The 17822-nt window shown below is 42.5% G+C and overlaps 2 protein-coding genes across 5 annotated transcripts in view; one reads left to right on the top strand and one right to left on the bottom strand.

The window, feature by feature from the left end:
• Window positions 1–4337: 4337 nt before the first annotated feature.
• On the bottom strand, window positions 4338–9679 carry LOC143112091 (uncharacterized). 4 transcript variants are annotated; one of them, XM_076274338.1, is made up of 11 exons: window positions 9019–9679; window positions 8690–8902; window positions 8498–8551; window positions 8259–8397; window positions 7284–7423; window positions 6868–6920; window positions 6454–6578; window positions 5777–6094; window positions 5150–5591; window positions 4941–5037; window positions 4338–4430 (listed from the first exon to the last, which is right to left on the bottom strand). In XM_076274338.1, exons 1-9 carry the CDS (start codon window positions 9150–9152, stop codon window positions 5271–5273), a joined length of 1497 nt encoding a protein of 498 aa, XP_076130453.1. In that variant the 5' UTR covers window positions 9153–9679; the 3' UTR covers window positions 4338–4430; window positions 4941–5037; window positions 5150–5270. The 4 variants fall into 4 exon arrangements, with proteins under 4 accessions (XP_076130453.1, XP_076130452.1, XP_076130455.1 ...); XM_076274337.1 differs by having other exon boundaries at window positions 4941–5591; XM_076274340.1 differs by lacking the exon at window positions 8498–8551 and having other exon boundaries at window positions 4941–5591.
• A 1946-nt stretch (window positions 9680–11625) lies between these two features.
• Window positions 11626–17822, top strand: part of grm5a (glutamate receptor, metabotropic 5a) — an 18282-nt gene continuing 12085 nt past the window's right edge. The window contains exons 1-2 of the mRNA XM_076274917.1: window positions 11626–12313; window positions 16103–16352. Of these exons, the coding sequence (XP_076131032.1) occupies window positions 11626–12313; window positions 16103–16352 (938 nt within the window). The remainder of the gene's footprint in view (window positions 12314–16102; window positions 16353–17822) is intronic.

The following is a 17822-nucleotide window of genomic DNA, read 5'->3' as shown; positions in this document are numbered from 1 at the left end:
ATTTTTTTTTAAGAAGGCCCAGAATCCCCCCCCCCCCTCACTTTTGTCTTTAGCCCAAAGGGGTACACAACCATTTATAAATAGCCAAGTGAGTCTTGATGAGATCCAAGTTGAAGGCATTGTGTCCTTCAGCAAAAATATCCTTGTTGTCTCAGTAGACTCCAAGGTATGCACAAACTGTATGGAATATACATAAACAAATACACCTAAAAACAATTGCTGTACAATACTGTAATGTGTCTTACCTAAAGTATAATAGCAGATATCACACAAGTATATAACTTTATATAAAATTACATTTATTAAATGCAAAAAATGCATAATAATATGATAAATGATTATAGTAATGATGTTATCCTTAAGGACAACTGTGACAGAACATTTGCAGCTTTACGTTCATATCAAAATGAAAAATACTCTGACCAAAACATCAATTATAGTATTACAACTGATGGTAGCTTGTTTGTGATTTGACAGACACTAAAACTGAGATTTAGTTTATTTTTAAGCATCCTCTTCATTATAAATTAAACACTTAAAAACAAGAGGGTTCACACAATAAAACTTGTGACAACAATGTAATAATTAAACCTATTTACATATAGCACCAGTAAATCTCTTGTAAGATTCACCTTCTTATGCCTTACTCAAAGCTTCCTTTTAAACTAACAGGAAACTGGTCTGACGATGATGTTGTCCTCTTGCGTAGGAGTATATGGAATGCTACAATTTTGTTGCATGGCAAAATCTTGAAAAAACAGACAGGCTGGACAGAGATGTGGGAAAGTAAGGCGATAACTCGCCACTTAAAGTAAACTGTTTGGGTTGGGGTCCTGTCCAATTTGTTCCTTTGTCACAATGATGTCATATCCTGTACATCCAGAAGCATAGCGTCCTGCTTTGTCCGTAAATGATCCCGTACTAAGAGCTGAGCGACCAACTGGGAACTCAGATCTGAAAATGTAAAACAAACAACTTTGAGTTGAACATTGAGTGATAATGTTACAAAAAACAAACATGAAATAGACAGATAAGATATTTCAAATCAGCAGATGCCAATTTCATACATATGTTTTGCTCTTCTGTTTTAGACTGAAATTAAAGTAATCGTGAAAGTCCTACCAGGCAAACCACATACTCACAGTGCACACACAGGAATATTGCCTAACACTGTCACACACACCCTTATCATCAATCCATTAATCACTTTATTGTTTATAGTGCAGTATCATAATGCTTCACAGTCTCAATACACTTTACAAATGTAAAGGAAAATTAGATAAAACATGCAATCAGCAAGTAAAATACTAAATAAGACTAATGATGATTTTCGGGTTTGGTGGGTGTTTGAACAAAATGAAATATCATTTTAAAAAAGATTAATGATTAACTATCATGCCTTCAGAATTACATCATCATTGCCTTATGCTAGAACAGCAGCCAGGGAAATGCAAACTCACCATGGATGTTCTGGAAGAGGGACTCCCTGAGTGAGTCTAGCTGTTGCACAGAGCACGTCTGGAGGTCACTACGGTCAAGCAGCTTCCTCCTCATGGCAGATTCACTGCAAGTCAGGCGCTGCAAAAGTGTCCCCACAGGGATTTATCTTAAACATCTGTGCACTGCTCCATGACAGAGTAGGTGAACGGTAATAAAAACTGTACATGCTATGGTGTTGTGGATGATGGATAAAGCTTCTCCACCTCCTCTACACTTGAACAACTTCAGATATGATACGCATTATCTGTGCTTATGACCAGTGCCACTGTAGTGGTTGACCAGTGAGAAGAACTGGTGGCTGTTCCCATGTATTTTGAAGACATACTTGGAAGTGTTCTTAGTGATATTATTGGACAAATATATTGTTGGTTAAAGACATACTGAGAATTTGTAAGAAATTAAGAATATCAGGAAAAGGATGCAGGAAATGTTGTGAGCATAGACATGACATCATGTACGGACCCGTAAAGATCAAAGAATGTCTAGGAATTCCCGGCCTTTTAAAATACTCATTACTCAGTTTGTTGGTGGAACATGATGCAAGGATGCAAGCAGGACAAGAAATGGTGGTTTTGTTCACACCACAAAGCATGCTATTTCAGAGAAGAGGAGAAGAGAGGAAATATTTCTGATGCATTATCCATGATTCTCACCTCCTTCTCCTTCTGCTCGGCTAAAAGCTGATCCCGCAGAGCTCTCAGCGCAGCCTGGACCTCCAGCTTTAGACCCGGAGACTGGCCACCTCGCGCCTCAGACTCTTTGGAACACTTTGGGTGAGAGAACATTTCAGAACCATACCAAACAGAGCATAGTTAAACAAATGAAACAGCGACTGATGGAGCATTCAGGAAAACTGTTCCCCCAAACTCTTCTCATTAAGGACAAATGATGTGGTACTGTGGAAAATGAATAGTAGTGAAAATCATACAATTACTCTTGTGCAATTATATTATATTCCATAAGTGTAACGTCTAACCTGTTACAGAGGCAATGGATGTACTCATGGAACCATATGAAATGGTCAGAAACTGATTTTTTTTTTAAGTGTTTTTGCAGATGTCCCCTTTAATATGTGTATTTACCTCACTACCAGATTTTTCATCCTCATCACTCTCACTGTTGTTAATAAAGCAGAGCTGAAGGTTTTTCTGACTATTAAACCTGTAAAAGAGGAAAGTAACAATGAGAACATTTCATATCAGTATTGAAGAGTGCAAGTAAAGACATCAAAGTTCTGGCTTTATGGCAAAATTCTGACAGAGGACTTCTCATTACTGAAAACAGACACACACACACACACACACACACACACACACACACACACACACACACACACACACACACACACAGCTGCTGATTCCATCCCAGATCAGTACCAGAACCATTCAAGACCCAGTCAGTCACTGCAGAGGGCCCACGGAGAAGCCAATAGGAAGCCAGACCTGTGTCAGAATGAACTGCTAGCTTGGGAAGCTTCAATGCAAGTAAACAGCATGATAGTGTTGATCAAAAAATCTAGACCCGCTCTGTTCTAAGATCTTTGGTGTTGATAACAAGTGAACAACAGTCCAAGAACTGTACTCTTTCCTCCCAGATCCAGAAAGCGGTAGAGTAGAGGCCCCATTAAGAAACTGATCCCATGCTGTATCCAGTCCAGAACCACAACTATGATCAGAAGTTTTTCAGTAGGAGTGAAAAACCTTTGAGATGAACATTGAACACCCACATCTAACTTCCCTTTGGCTCTGTAGTTCACTACTGGTTGAGTCCACACATAATGATAAAACACAGATGATCCACTATACCGAGATTTAGTGACAGGTGAACGGCATCCCCCACAGTCATCCTCATCCGAGTCTACCCACTGGCCCATGGGAAACACATGCTGCCGGTCCTCCTTCCAACTGCCAAAGACTCTCCCTCGCTCTGGTATATTCAAAGTCTAGGAAGAAATCAGCACAGCACATGTTACTATGTTATAACATTTAACAAATACATTTTGAATACAATCAATAAAATGTTTTTCACATAGATGATGCTGACAGTAATACAATTAGGCTATTTAATAATTCCACCAAACAGGCAATAACAGACGTTATCAGTCTTGTGTTGTGTGTATTGTATTAGTGTGGTTAAATAGCCCTGATGTTATCTTTTAATTAGATTTGTTGTTCTTTCCCCACCTTTGCCCTCTCTCTCCTCTCCTCCTCTTGTTTTTCAAGTTCAGCTATTCGCAGGCTCAAAGCCTCCCAATGCATGATGGGTAGAGACTGGTCGTCCACCGAGCCCACGTCTTGGACAGCTGCTGAGCCCCCCGCTGTAACCTCATGACCTGAAAGTTTGATGTCATCACTAGCTTTAACTTCAGTCTTCTCTGTATCTCCCTCCATTCAGTGGTATTTAACAAAGTCCGGGGACCCTGTTTGGCGGGGCTGCAAGGGTAGAGGGAAGAATTAGTACAAGTAAACAGCCAGATGTATATGAATGAAGTGAAATATTGGAATACGTCAAAAAACTAATGATCGAGATGAAGAACCTATAACGTTATATTAACTCAATAAAATGTAAGTACCGCATAACTCGTCTATTTACTTTGCAACTCCACTAGTTAGATGTTATATTGCGGCAACTGCAGACTTTCCCTCTTCGCTAACATCGAGCGTAAACGCACACACCCCAAAATGCCTCCATAGTCTCCTTACTTTGAAATGCACAGGCAGGAAGCATGTGAATTCTCATCAGACTATGGTAACACGTTCCACAGTATGGGAAACATCACCATTGTTTCAGGCTTATTTTCCGACAACGATGTGATAAGAGATAAAACAGGCAATTACCTAGTTCAAGTGGCGCTGAATTCCTGACATCGCAGCAGCAGCTGTTGCGTTACGCCCAATGCCTTGGGTTTGACACCATGATGTCCCGCAACACTAAACGAAATATAAAAATATGTTTTTGCCTTCCTCTGGCGCAAGGAAATACCCATACCCCTTCCCTTTCCTCCCGCCCTATTCGCCTTCCCACTTCCCAGAACTTCCCAGACTGTTCTTTAACCTCTGTCTTTAACTGCGTAATTTCGGTGGTGTCTTTGAAATTTTCGTGCTTTTGAGGCCACATACATAATCAACATGCGTGATACAAGTCCCACAATTACACAGTGTGAGAGGTGTGTCTCGGTTTATTTAAAACATAAAGTAAAAAACATGAGAAGAAGTTGGCACAAAGGGTTAAGAAACAGTTTAGGTGTCCAGTTTCACAATCCGCATGTCGACTCGAAACAGATGGGAAAACTGGGATTCTTGCGAGCGCTTTTGGAAGGAGTTCATAAAGGCAATCGATGTTAAAAAGGAACAATGACAGACAATGTATAGTCCAATACAGATCATTTCACACAGTATGTTTCTTCCCACTAACCCAAATTTATCTGAAAGTACACTTACTTAGCTTTTCAAAACACGTCTCAGAAACGGGGCTGTTAGACCAGTTGTTGCGCAATTTGTTTGTGCACTGCAGCCGATGCCTAGGCAGTGTGGGTGGCTAATCAATCATACACAAATGTACAATTCTCTTTTACTTTTAAATATGAATATATCCTTTAATTTCCATTTCAAGCATTATAGAATATAATTCGGAAATACAAGCCACTTACCTGAGGTAATCAATATATTCTAATACAATACATATAGGCCTATTTCCAAGACATTTATAATGCAGATGATGACAGATTATCTTGGAATTTAACCACCCCACTGGAATGAATGCATTTCTGTTCAGTGTGTTTTCTCCAGTGATTCCCACTTGGTGTCAGTAATGAGTCGATAGTTCGCATTCCTGTACTTCTGTGGGTGTTTCTTCCGCTGTCTCCCCACTTCCTCATACAGGCTCTGAATCACTGGGGCCAAAGGTGAAAACCCGCCACTGTCCGCGAGACTTTGGTAGTAGCTCCACTGCTCAGACTCCATTCTCAGAAGGTGTCTCTCCAGGACGCCCATCGCGGTCTTTCTGTCCACGATGTTCTGGACGTCTCGTTCCATCTCCTCTCGAGATGGCAGGCTAACGGTGCCATCAAGCACCGCCAACGCAAACTGGACCTGCAGCCGGCAAAGCACAAGATGCTTGAAAAACATGAAAGGTTCCTCCCTACACACACATACACACACACATATCTACAGTGGGTGAAAGAATGACAGTCAGTTGGTGAGAGAGAGAGAGAGAGAGAGAGAGAGAAAGAGAGAGAGAGAGAGAGAGAGAGAGAGAGAGAGAGAGAGAGCCTTACCTGACAATGGAAGTGTGGAAAGGGGCAGATCGTTTTGCAGACCCCAATGAAGAAGAGTGTGGGAAAGGCAGGAGGCAGGATGAACCTGTACAGGGGGATCACTAGGTGGTCCCGGATATCTAAGTGCAGTTGCTCCGGGCGCAGAAACGGGAAGCTGAAATTGTACCCCGTACAGAACATGAGGACATTCGCCTCGGCAACCGAGCCGTCCTGAAACTGGACACGGCCGTCCTCCTGGACCCTGGTTAAGAGAGGGGCCTGGCGGATCCCGGGGGGCAGAGGGAAGGTCAGTGCTGGCTTGCCGTGGCTCAGAATCACCTGAGGGATTTACAGAGACAGGGCACAGAGATTTATGTTTATGTTTGTGATATTTCAGTGTTTCCCACAGAATTAAATTTTATTTGTGGTGGTAGGTTTGCAGAATTAAGTTTTTAACTTAGTGCAGCATGGTTATGATGCTAACTAGATTTAAGCACAATTTAGTACAACCTGGAAATTGTGTGGTGGTCAATGTTGATATTGTGGTGGGCCGCCACAGATAAGTCAATTTATGGGAAACACTGTATTTAGCAGACGCTTCTGTCCGAAGATGTTGAGGATGGGTAGTGGACGTACAGGCGTACATGTACTTTGTGAGGGAGATATACAATACTCTGTCAGAGAAAAATATCACCTACCTGGGCCTTTGCCTGGGCCAACTCAATGGATATGTCCAACCCCGAGGCCCCAGCTCCGAAGACTACAACAGACTGACCAGCAAACGGCTCAGGGTAGCGGTAGAAATGGCTGTGCATCACCTTTCCTGCAGTTTACAGGACAGTACAGCCATGGGGATTAAGGGAGTGTGTTTGCCGATTAAGAACATATTTCAAACCCAAGGCCTGGGATACATCGAGTCCGCACTGGAGCGTAAAAATAGTTTTAGAAGACTGGTCTAATTTTTTTTGATTGTACATGCCGCTACCACGTCTGGTGTAGTCAGTTCCATTGATTACAGTGAAAGCTAATTGCTGCAGCAGACGCACCGCAAATGTAACGCTTCAGTTACGTGCCTGATGTAGCCTCCCTGTACCAGAGAAGTTAATACCCACCTTTAAAATACTGCAGCCCTGGGGTGGGAGGGATGTGTGGGTCTGAATAATGCCTGGAAGAAGACCAGACTCTGGATAAGGACACTTTGTAAAACACCAGGTAACCACAACTCATGATTAACAATGTTATTATAAAACAATGTTATTATAAATCACACATCACCATCAGTCAGTGGAAATACAGTTTCCCGCTGTATTCACTGTACATCAGACAGAGAAGTCAGAGAACAGTTTTATTATCCTAACATCACATACCATAATCCTTATCTGTCAAATAGTCGAACAAAGCATAAAGTTGTTCTTTTCTCTGAAATAAATAAACCGATTTTTATGGCAATACGTTTCTGTACATTTCAGAAAAACAACCATGGACACCACAACTCAGGTCATGTGTTCTTGTCTAACGCTCTTCTTACCCTGTACAGATGAACACAGAATCAAACGTTTCAGTGTTCTGTGTTCCATGTTTATCACATGAGGTCACTTCCCACGCCAGGCCTTTCTCTCTGTCCATTTCCATGGCGATGGGCCTCACCTCTTCCACGGCCGTGTCGAACTGGGAAAGAGACACACAGCTTTACAAGACCTGCTTTTTATGCGACAGGCATACAACACAGCTCGGAGGGGGATTACCGATGGAAGCTCGGTGACAGGTCTTGGCACACAGGCAGTTGTCTCACATGGCAATGTTACGGGGTCTTTATTGGAGAGGGACCTCTACTAGCCTGGGTCTACCACATATTTTATCACTCTTCATTTGTCAGTGGGATATAGTCTGCAGGCCAACCACTGAGAGGAATGCAAGACATTTTGAGCTAACCATTTCTCAGCAAGTCAAAGGGCCAGGGGGGTACTTGTGTAAATGTGTAATTTATACAAACAAATAGTGTAACAAATAGTGTAATAGATACAAACAAATGCATTTACAAGTGGCAAATCCAGACTAATATTAAAATGTGTTTGAATTCCTACATTCCACCAGTATATGTCAACTCGTTCCTCAAGTGCCAGGTTAATGCAACCATGTAAAGTTGACATTTGACACACACATTTTCACCTTTTAACCTCTTTAATAAGTAACCCCTTCTTTTTCCAGCTCTTGCACTGCTGCTGGTCTCTACGTGTATGCTACCTTCAGTTTCCTCTAAAAAATCTCACACTTGAGTCTGGGGAAACTGAAGCATGGAATAACAGAACATATTGCTATATATTATTTCCTAGCCCTATTTTTAAAATACACTGTATCTTATGTATTAGTTTTTATGCAATTTCCCATTCGCTTGTGTAACATCTCATTTTGTGATGCATCTCATATGTAAATGACATTGGATGAGGTATCTACCATACTTATAAATGAATGGGAATGTGACAGAACTGGTTTTGAATAATACCTTGATGTGTGGTGTAATGGCAAAATGTGTGCAGTATCTTTTTAGATAATTCTGAACATCCTGATGAGGCAAGAACGAAGGCAGGTGGGCCTCAAAGGGAAAATCAGGGAACATCATCACCTCCTTGGGTAAATTTGTTCTGCACAGAGAAAGCATGACAGTTACACAATGATTAATGTGGGTCATATTTATTACACCATTATTTCAGTATTACCCTGTGTGAAATAAGATTGGCATACTTTGAATCACAGATGTTCATCCATATTCCACACTTTTTGCCAAGCAGCCACGGCCTAGTCAGAATGACTGGATTTCAGACTAGACAACGAAACATTGTCTAAAGAACTCGAACGTTGTTTAAGATACAGACTTGGAACCAAGATAGATAGAGTGACCTACCAGTACCTTGACATGACGTGAAAGCGATTTACCTGAGATCTCTGTACATGCTGCTATGGACATGCCGTCTGTCTTGGGGCTCCACACTGTCCTCATAGAACCAGGTACCTCCCACGTGTGGTGTCCGCTCGTACACCACAGGAGAGGCAAATGTTTTAGGACGCGCCAATATGTGCCGCGCAGCGCAGAGACCTGCGGCCCCAGCTCCCACAATAGCCACCCGACGATTCCTCATATCTGACGCGCTGAAGGAGTCAATCAGCAGAGAAAGAGAGAGACAGAGAAAGAAACATGTCACACTGCCTGCTGATAGATTCCGCGAAAACAGTAGAATTTGAACCTTTAAAAAAATCGTTGTTACCTCATCTTGGAGTGTGCTGTCGGGTTTCTACCATTGTCGACACTGAAGACAGGTTGAACTCTGGACTTGTTAAGGTGTTCTGCACAGCACCAGTTAATTAGTCTGGTTTTAGAGAATAGCCTAGGCCTATTCATTTTAACCTGACTTCATTTGGCTGCATGCCCAATCTTCCCTTAGGATAGACGAAAGGGCATAATTGTAAATGTTTAACCGGCCTTATTTGTTCAGCTTTTTAAACAACTTGCAATGCACAGGGGAACCGAGGATGGTTACAAAATTGCAACAAATAACTTTAGAGGAAGTAGCCTACGCAAAGACCTTATAGCTGATCTTGGTGGTGACACTTCAAACACAACCCGGTTACATATAACCTCTACAGCTGACAATCCCTGGCGATCTAGAAAGTGTACCGTGCATAGCCTACATTTTGTTATTTACAGAAAACGGCTATGTAGGCTACACACTTGTGCAAAAATTGATTAGTTCACGTAGCCTAAGGCTACTTGTTTAGGCACATGCATGCCTACCGAAACTTGGACCGTGCAGTAACTTTCTTTAACAGCAGACTGAAAATTAGGCTGACACTTTGATCATTGTTCATAGAGATTTTCTGGACTACAGGCAATTGCACACGGAAAAATCCTCTAAAAAATGAAATAAATGTTTGTGAAGCCAAGGGAAATATTCGTCAGTTCCACAGCAGAGTGGACGTTTACGTTATCAAAATAAAAGTCGTGCTAATCTGATTCTTAGCCAGTCATGATCCTGAAACTAAAGTTTACCATGTCAAGTGAGCATTTCCAAAACCACCACCAGAAACAAGAGCTAAACCTTAATATTAAAATGCATCGGTTAAGTTGTAGTGCAACTTTTAAAACCGTCCTTAGCCAAGCGTGTACATTTTCCTATGAATGGGTTATTTAATGAAATATTTGTGTTTTGTAGGCTACATATTTAACAAGCGTTTTGCTCTGCTTCGTTATGCAACTGACATGTTAAACAATTCCATAGTAAGCCTACCGGTATTTCAGTTTCCTAAATAAATATGGGCGATCTGATACTCAGTATAACCACTGGATGGCAGTGTGACCCTATCTCTTGTAGTACTGTGATAAATATGGGCATGGGTGTATTGGCAATTACATATTTGGTATATTCAGATATCACTTCATTTAATCTGATTCATGCTCCTCTTTGCAAGGAAACAGACACGCTGGGCAGTCCTCATCGCGGAATGTGTGTAGAGATGTTCTGTGCTAATCTGAAGTCTCAAACTCCTGAAACATGTTTTACAATTGATCTGGCAATGTCAATGCGTGAGGCGCATGTCAGTGATGAAGACAAGAGAGCTGAAGAGAATAGGACAAACTCAGAGACCTGTACGCGCTCAGACGGGTGATCCATACATATCCCATGGACTCCAACATATCCTAAATGGACTCCAGTCGAGTCTATATGCTACCGAATTGAGTTATTTTACGCAGGGTAAATGATTACATTTGTCTCTTGAGGAAATTCAGTCCACATAACGAAGAAAACAGATCAAGATTTTGCCGTCAACAGTCTGGTGTTTGTGCGGCTATTGATTTGGGGTTCTTGGGTGCACACACAGCTCTAACTCCACCTTGGCTGGAACCTGAGAGAAGCTGAACACGTAAGTAAAAATGATCATACCCCTTATAGTATTGAGTGTTTTGGGCAAAGAAAAAGTTATGGCATTCAACAACTTATTTGGGTCTAATAGTTTATCTTCGAGTCTTCAACAGCCTGTGCACAAGAAGTCTATATTTTTTCCATCCATGTTGCATAATTGAGGATGCAATATGCTTTCCATGTTGGTTTAATGCTTAATTGTGTTCCTGTAATATTTGTTTTTCCACAAATATTAGTGGTAAAATGTTCATTTGGACACAGGGACTTTAAACGTTAATATCGCACTAAATTAAAAACGCCATTGCTGTGTCTTCAGGACCATGGACAGCCGCGGCAGGTAATTAACCGACGTGAGGTTAAAAGGTGACGGAAGAGAAGTTTTAACCAAATTAGTCATTCATTGTCCCTAAACGCTTTAAGTGTTAGGCTACAGCAACCCTTGTCATTATGTTTCACTGAGTGATTTTATAAATAGGCTACTCAGTGGAAATGAAAACATCAATACTGTATGATAATGTATGTATACTATGTATATGGATACTGTATGAAAGCTTCACTGATTTTGCCAAATGCATCAAAGCATAATTTAGTGAAATGCAAATAGCTGTCCTTTTATTCTTGGTGCTGCATCCTGATATAAGTGATCTGTCAAACAATTCTGAGAACAATTCCATGGTTCTTTGACATCCCTTTGGTTTGTTATTCCATTTTAAATCTGTTTTCCCCCAACAGTCTGTTGAAAGGACACGATGACTCCTTGAGAAAAGTTCCACCAACCACAGCCCATGTGAATGTCAACATTTTCTTCAGAAGGAAAGTCACACGACCAGTTCATAGCTTGGAGTGCCCTAGTTGGATGCCTTGAGGAGATCTCCCATTGTGTCAGACTCTCCTAAGCTTGTCCATAAATGCCTTGAGGCCTCTACTCTGATTTGTGTGTGTGTGTTTGTGGAGATGGAGGGAATACTAGGACTTTCCTGGATCATGCTGGTGGTCTTGATGGTGGCCGGTCCTGTTGATCACGTTCAAGTGAGTGGCCAAGCCACCGAACGCCGCGTGCTGGCTTACCTCCCCGGCGACATCATCATTGGCGCGCTCTTCTCCGTCCACCATCAACCGCCGGCCGACAAAGTCCACGAGCGCAAGTGTGGCGCGGTGCGGGAGCAGTACGGCATCCAACGCGTGGAGGCCATGATGCACACACTGGATCGCATCAACGCCAACCCGCACATCCTGCCCAACATCACGCTGGGCTGCGAGATCCGCGACTCCTGCTGGCACTCGGCCGTGGCCCTTGAGCAGAGCATCGAGTTCATCCGCGACACCCTGGTGTCCGCCGAGGAGGAGGAGAGCAACGCGCGTTGCCTCGGTGATGAGGGTTTCACGCCCATCAGTGGCAAGAAGCCCATCGTGGGCCTGATCGGACCCGGGTCCAGCTCGGTGGCCATCCAGGTCCAGAACCTCCTGCAGCTGTTCAACATCCCACAGATTGCCTACAGTGCCACCAGCATGGACCTGAGTGACAAGAGCCTCTTCAAGTACTTCATGCGGGTAGTGCCCTCGGATGCACAGCAGGCCCAGGCCATGGTGGACATCGTCAAGAGGTACAACTGGACCTACGTCTCCGCCATTCACACAGAAGGTAAGCAAAGATGGCCGGGCCTTCTGATCTGTCCCCCTGGGGTTTCCTGGTTGTGCTAGAAACTTGAGTTTGTGTCAGTAATCTGTGTATACTACTTCTTTTGGGAGAGTCAGCAACCGCTGTATACTACATTCCTATGCATGTTAATTTGGAATATTAAACATTGGACTTGATGTGACATAGGTGTCATGCTACTGTCTGTAAGTGACATTTACACCAACATCAAGGTCATCTTTCATGATGTGTAAGTTGTAAATCTGAGATGTGTGACAATGGGCGGATTATGAACTTTCAGGCCCCTGGGCCCAGATGTATTAAGGGCCCCCCACTAATTGTAGTATATGGGGGGGGGGGGGTGGGGGTCCTCCCCCAGAAAAAAATGAATTTGTTTGATGTGATTTCCTGTATTTTGGTGCATTTTAGGGATGGCCAATACTAAATTCAATCAGATTCATAGCCTACATCCTGATTTGTTGATATTGAGGCAATGGTTCCATGCAAAGGCTTGGGCTTCAGGGCCCCCTGACCCCTTGGGCCCCTGGGCCTGGGCCCGGTAGGCCCGTGCAGTAATCCATCCCTGTGTGTGACTTGCAGATCTTTTTTTACCAAGAAGTGCACTACTTCATATCAGTTTCTAAAAGTGTACCAAAGCGATGGGCTGAGAAATCACAGGGGCCTCCATTATCCATCTGGAAATAGTTGGCTTGCTGAGATGTTTTTCTTTTAAAGTAAACTTTGAAAAACTAGTAGGGACTTAAATAAATTGCTCCCAGGAAATGTTTTGTCTTTTGTTGTGAAAGTAATTGTAGGTGACTAATTACTTAATATTGATCTTAGACTGGCGAACTTCAGGAAAAACTCAGGAATCAGGTTTATTATGTTACAAGCTGAGAGAGAGTACAAAAAGGTCTATGATCTATGTAGGCCTAGCCCAGGCCTGAGGCCTAGGTTGGCCTGTAGCCAACTTATCCTCTCTTCCGCTACATCCTTAGTCCAAGTCTAGAAAATCTGATCTGACAAACATTGCAGTTTAGTTACTTTTAAATGTTTTAAACAAAGAACAAAAATGGCGCCAAGAACAATCCCACTATTGGTTCTCCAGTTGGCATCAGACACACCTACTCACACCCACTTCACATCTATGAATTCTTATCAGAATAGCATGAGGAGAGATATCTTATATATCAGAAATATCACTTATAGAATGTTCCAAACATTCTCACAATCACATCATTACAATCCTTGTAATGAGACTATCAAAATGATACCAGACATGAATACATTTACATTTCATGATACATGGATACATTATATCAAGGATCTTGTGTAAGTGATAGGCCTTAAACCAGCACATTAGCATTCCATTGGGGGAGGGGATGGGGTCTTTGTTTAAAACCATGAAGGGTTACATGGCTAACTAAAAGTAGTCTTGAAGTTAAATTATTATCCATAAATTTTATTGCTATCAGTTGATATCAGATGCACTGGATTAAACAAAGAAATCTTAAATTATTTGGGCAATGTAGGACAGGGAGAAGACAGCTTGCATTCAAGCTCTGTGAGCATTCCACATATTGTCTATTCAGTTTTCAACAAAACATTGCACAACACCGCTACTCCTTATCACTGCTGTCATATAGAGCTGAAGTTGGATCAGTGCCGTGTCTTGGAGCTTGAAGTTGTTCAAGGCGACACCGTGTCACAGTAAACAGCACTGCTGTCTGGCACTGAAGCGGTTCCCCAAGGTCTTTGTGCACATGTTGGGGTTTGTATTGGGGCTCTTACACTCTCATTCCATTCCACATTAATAGACAATGAGATTAGGAACATTAGAGACCAGTGAGGCTGAGTTGGTCACAGGTGTGTGCAGGTGTGTGTCTGAGTGTGTGTACATGTATTTGTGTGTGTGTGTGTGTGTGTGTGTGTCTGTGTGTGCATGTGCGCACAACCTTCAGTAGATTGGCACCCTGTGGAGTAGTTGTTCCTGCCAAACGTACTTTTGGTTTTGTGCCAAATCAAAGAGCAAAACCTGAAAAAATATCTTTGCCAAGCTTCAGCTGACAAAATATACCCACACATATTCCTTGCTGCTTACTACAAAGGAGTCCTTTAAAGTCCCTTCTCTCTCCACACAGCATGCTGTAGCTGCTCTGCTATGGCTAACAAGTTAAAGCAATTAATTTAAGAGGTCACTAGGGCAGAACCTAAGTCTTGTGCTGTTTGCTCTGCAGATTAATTATCTGATATTTGTTAATTATGACTATGGTTTGACTATGTGACCTTGTCCCCTCAGTGACGGTGTGGGGGATCTAGGAATAGAGACCTGCTGCTCATAAGAGACACTTAGGTACAGAGAGGAGCCACAGGTTTGAGATAAAAGCCAATGGGAAACAAAGTATTTCTGGGTGTAGATCAGACTAAAATAGACTGAAAGAATGGTGGACTTTGCTTTCTCCTCAACTTTAGAAGTATGTGTATGAAAGAGGAGGGATTTGTTTCGGTGTGTGTGTGTGTGTGTGTGTGTGTGTGTGTTTATGGCTGGGCTTTGACGAAAAGGAGCTTAGGGTAAATAAATAAAAGTTCAGTACATGTACATAAATGTTGGCTTTGGGAAATTTGGCATTGGACCGACTACTCTGTCCTTGACTACTTAGCAGCAAGTTTTAAAGAGAAAAATATTCACACAGTGACAGAAACTAAAATCCTGTGACTAGAACCAAATCATCTGATGGTGAAGAAACACGTTAACAAATCCTTTGAGGTCCAACATGAATTTGTTTTTAATTAATCATTCATCAGAGGCTATGAAGAGCAATCTCTTTTGGGTTTTAAGCAGTATCTCAAATTAACATGACAACACATAAACCCACCTGATCGCTGGAAATAGGCATTGCTGCTCCATTATGATGCGTCTTCATCGACACCCACGTGTCTGTTGGTAGCCACAGATGGAGCTCCGTTGCTAGGGTCTCTCTGTGCAAAACGAAAATGTATCTTTAAATAGAAAGCAGAAAAAAAATATACATGGATGTTTCACTGCAATTATCTTTTGTAACGATGAGGCCTCATAAACATGAAAACACACACACACACACACACACACACACACACACACACACACACACACACACACAGTCACTCACACAGAGGCAGTAACACCCTCACTCACACAAACACACCTAAACACCTAAACACCCAGGCATACACATGTACCCACAGAAATAGACACTATTTTTCTCCCTCTCCCCCAGACACACACACACACACACACACACACAGACACACACACACACACACACACACACACACACACACAAACACACACACACAGACACAACAAGGTCGTAATGAGGGTGTATAACAGCAACAGTAGATATTCTGTAGAAGAATGGATGTATGTGTTTGAGGCAGATGGAGGGGCATGGTTGGCAGTGGGAAGTAGGTGACCTGGTTTTTATGGAAATTGGGGAGGGCTACCCCTGTCATGAAGGAAATGGGGATACCATAAATTATGTGTTGTGTGTTGCCCATTGCTATTCAGTTAAACATTCTTTTCATTTCTAGAGCTCCAGCTCAACACTGAGAATTGGCTCTTTTGTGAGCCACTGTAAAAAGACACATCTAGATATTATAGTTAATGAAATATAGAAAAATATGAAATATCAAATATATATGAAAATATGAAAAAGATATGAAAAATATGAAATATTCCTCTCAAATTAAAAGTGTGCAGCAGTAAAACGACAAGACCATGTGATTGTTTTTCTTATCCATGTGCTTCCCCTGCAGGCAACTATGGTGAGAGTGGGATGGAGGCCTTCAAAGACATGGCCGCCAAAGAAGGCATATGCATCGCCCACTCAGACAAGATCTACAGCAACGCAGGCGAGCCGAGCTTTGACCGGCTCCTGGAGAAACTGCGCAGCCACCTTCCCAAGGCCCGCGTCGTCGCCTGCTTCTGCGAGGGCATGACCGTGCGTGGAATCCTCATGGCCATGAGACGGCGCCACCTAGTGGGCGAGTTCCTGTTGGTGGGCAGGTAGGCGACTGTTTAAAACACTCTGTTTGGGTAGTCTTTTTTTTTTCAGACTGAGGTGACCTAGAGGCAAAGATAATTAATGCGTAGCAAGATGGGTCGTCCTGGTTCATGTCTATGAGGGCAAAGTGGGGTTCAGTCAGAGACGGGCTCTGGTTCAGTCCCCGCCTGCACAGGGGCGTGTCACTGACGTATGACTTACGTTTAAACGCCTCGGTTCCACGCCAGACAGAAGCCGGAGTACAAAACAAACTTGGTGTACACCTTCATTAATGTTGATTTTCTCCCGACTGAAGGGTCATACTGTCACAACATTCTCCTGAAATGGGGAGGAGGGTTTGGAGATCATGATACCGTGTCTGAAATGTGCATCCATTGCTCAGAAAAATAAGGCTTTGACAAATTCTGGGAAATTCTTGGATTCTGCCATAGACCTCAATGTTAAAAAGGGAGCCCGATCACTGCATAAATGGGGGATAGTGCCCCTCCCCCCTCGTGCAGGGCGTGTACTACTGCTACCCTATTTGAATACATTTCCGGGGACAGGAAATGGCCTCTCAGGAAGTATCTTCGTAATCAACCATCTTTGCTAGAGGTAGCCTATGCAGTGATAAAAACTTTGCGAAAGTAGAGAAGGTAGTAATGTCCCACAAATCATTGCACCAGGAACAACAAACGATCCACATGATAGGCCTATACACAAAAACACCTACCTTTCCATAACTATGTAGCCTAGAGTAAGTTTAGCCATTTTGTCTCTTAAAGGAATATACGGAATTAGATAAGAGGATACCCACCCTCATCTTCTCTGTGCGTGCAATAACCTAGTCTAACACCATTAGCATAGCTTAGCATAACCTACTGGACGTGGGTTACACCAGTTAGCCTATAGCTCCCTTTTATAGCTATAGGCTAACTGCTGTAACCCACTTTTAGTAAATAACCACATTTCCCCAAAAGTTGGCATGTTCCCTGAATTCTTCTTCACATCTTTCCTTGACCTTCACAACTGTCCTTGGCTGTTTTCCATCCGAGTGCAGCCTATATCAAACAGTCAAGCTGTTAAAGTAATTTAGTCTCTTGAGCCCAGGTAGATTTTGACTGTAGGTTGTTGATAGGCCTATCTGAGGTCAGCAGCCAGTGATAAAAAATGGACAACCTGAGCACTTTCAGGAGCAATTTCTAAAATTTAACAAAAAGTGTATTGGATTAGAATGAATGACTGCACCTTTAAACAAAGCTGTCTGATCTTGGTTTGCTGGCATGTAATTGGAAGCAAGAGTCATGGGAGATGTAGGCTACCACTAAGAGTCATGGGAGATGTAGGCTATTTAAGATTTGTATTCTTTCCTTCTCTGTTGTGTGTGGTAGCCTAGAGGCGGGAATATCTGTTTGATTGGTTTCATGGTTCATGGTTAAAACCTCCATACTGTATCTTGGCTTGTATGTTTTGCTTTCATATACCTCTCAGTT

This window comes from Alosa pseudoharengus, unplaced genomic scaffold, assembly GCF_046254945.1.
Source record: "Alosa pseudoharengus isolate Yale_2024_CS ecotype anadromous, Long Island Sound unplaced genomic scaffold, YU_APseudo_1.1 YU_APseudo_1.1_scf_8, whole genome shotgun sequence".
In the NCBI taxonomy this organism is placed as follows: Eukaryota; Metazoa; Chordata; class Actinopteri; order Clupeiformes; family Clupeidae; genus Alosa; species Alosa pseudoharengus.
This window is presented reverse-complemented; position numbering and strand designations above follow the sequence as displayed.

Excerpts from the sequence above, each read along its gene's own strand:
- LOC143112091 (XM_076274337.1), bottom strand. The coding sequence starts at position 9,152 with ATGAATAGGCCTAGGCTATTCTCTAAAACCAGACTAATTAACTGGTGC. Across the intron at positions 8,552-8,689 it reads AGCATGTACAGAGATCTCAG|GCCGTGGCTGCTTGGCAAAA; the intron begins GTAAATCGCTTT and ends CATTCTGACTAG. Across the intron at positions 7,424-8,258 it reads CCATTACACCACACATCAAG|TTCGACACGGCCGTGGAAGA; the intron begins GTATTATTCAAA and ends TCTCTTTCCCAG.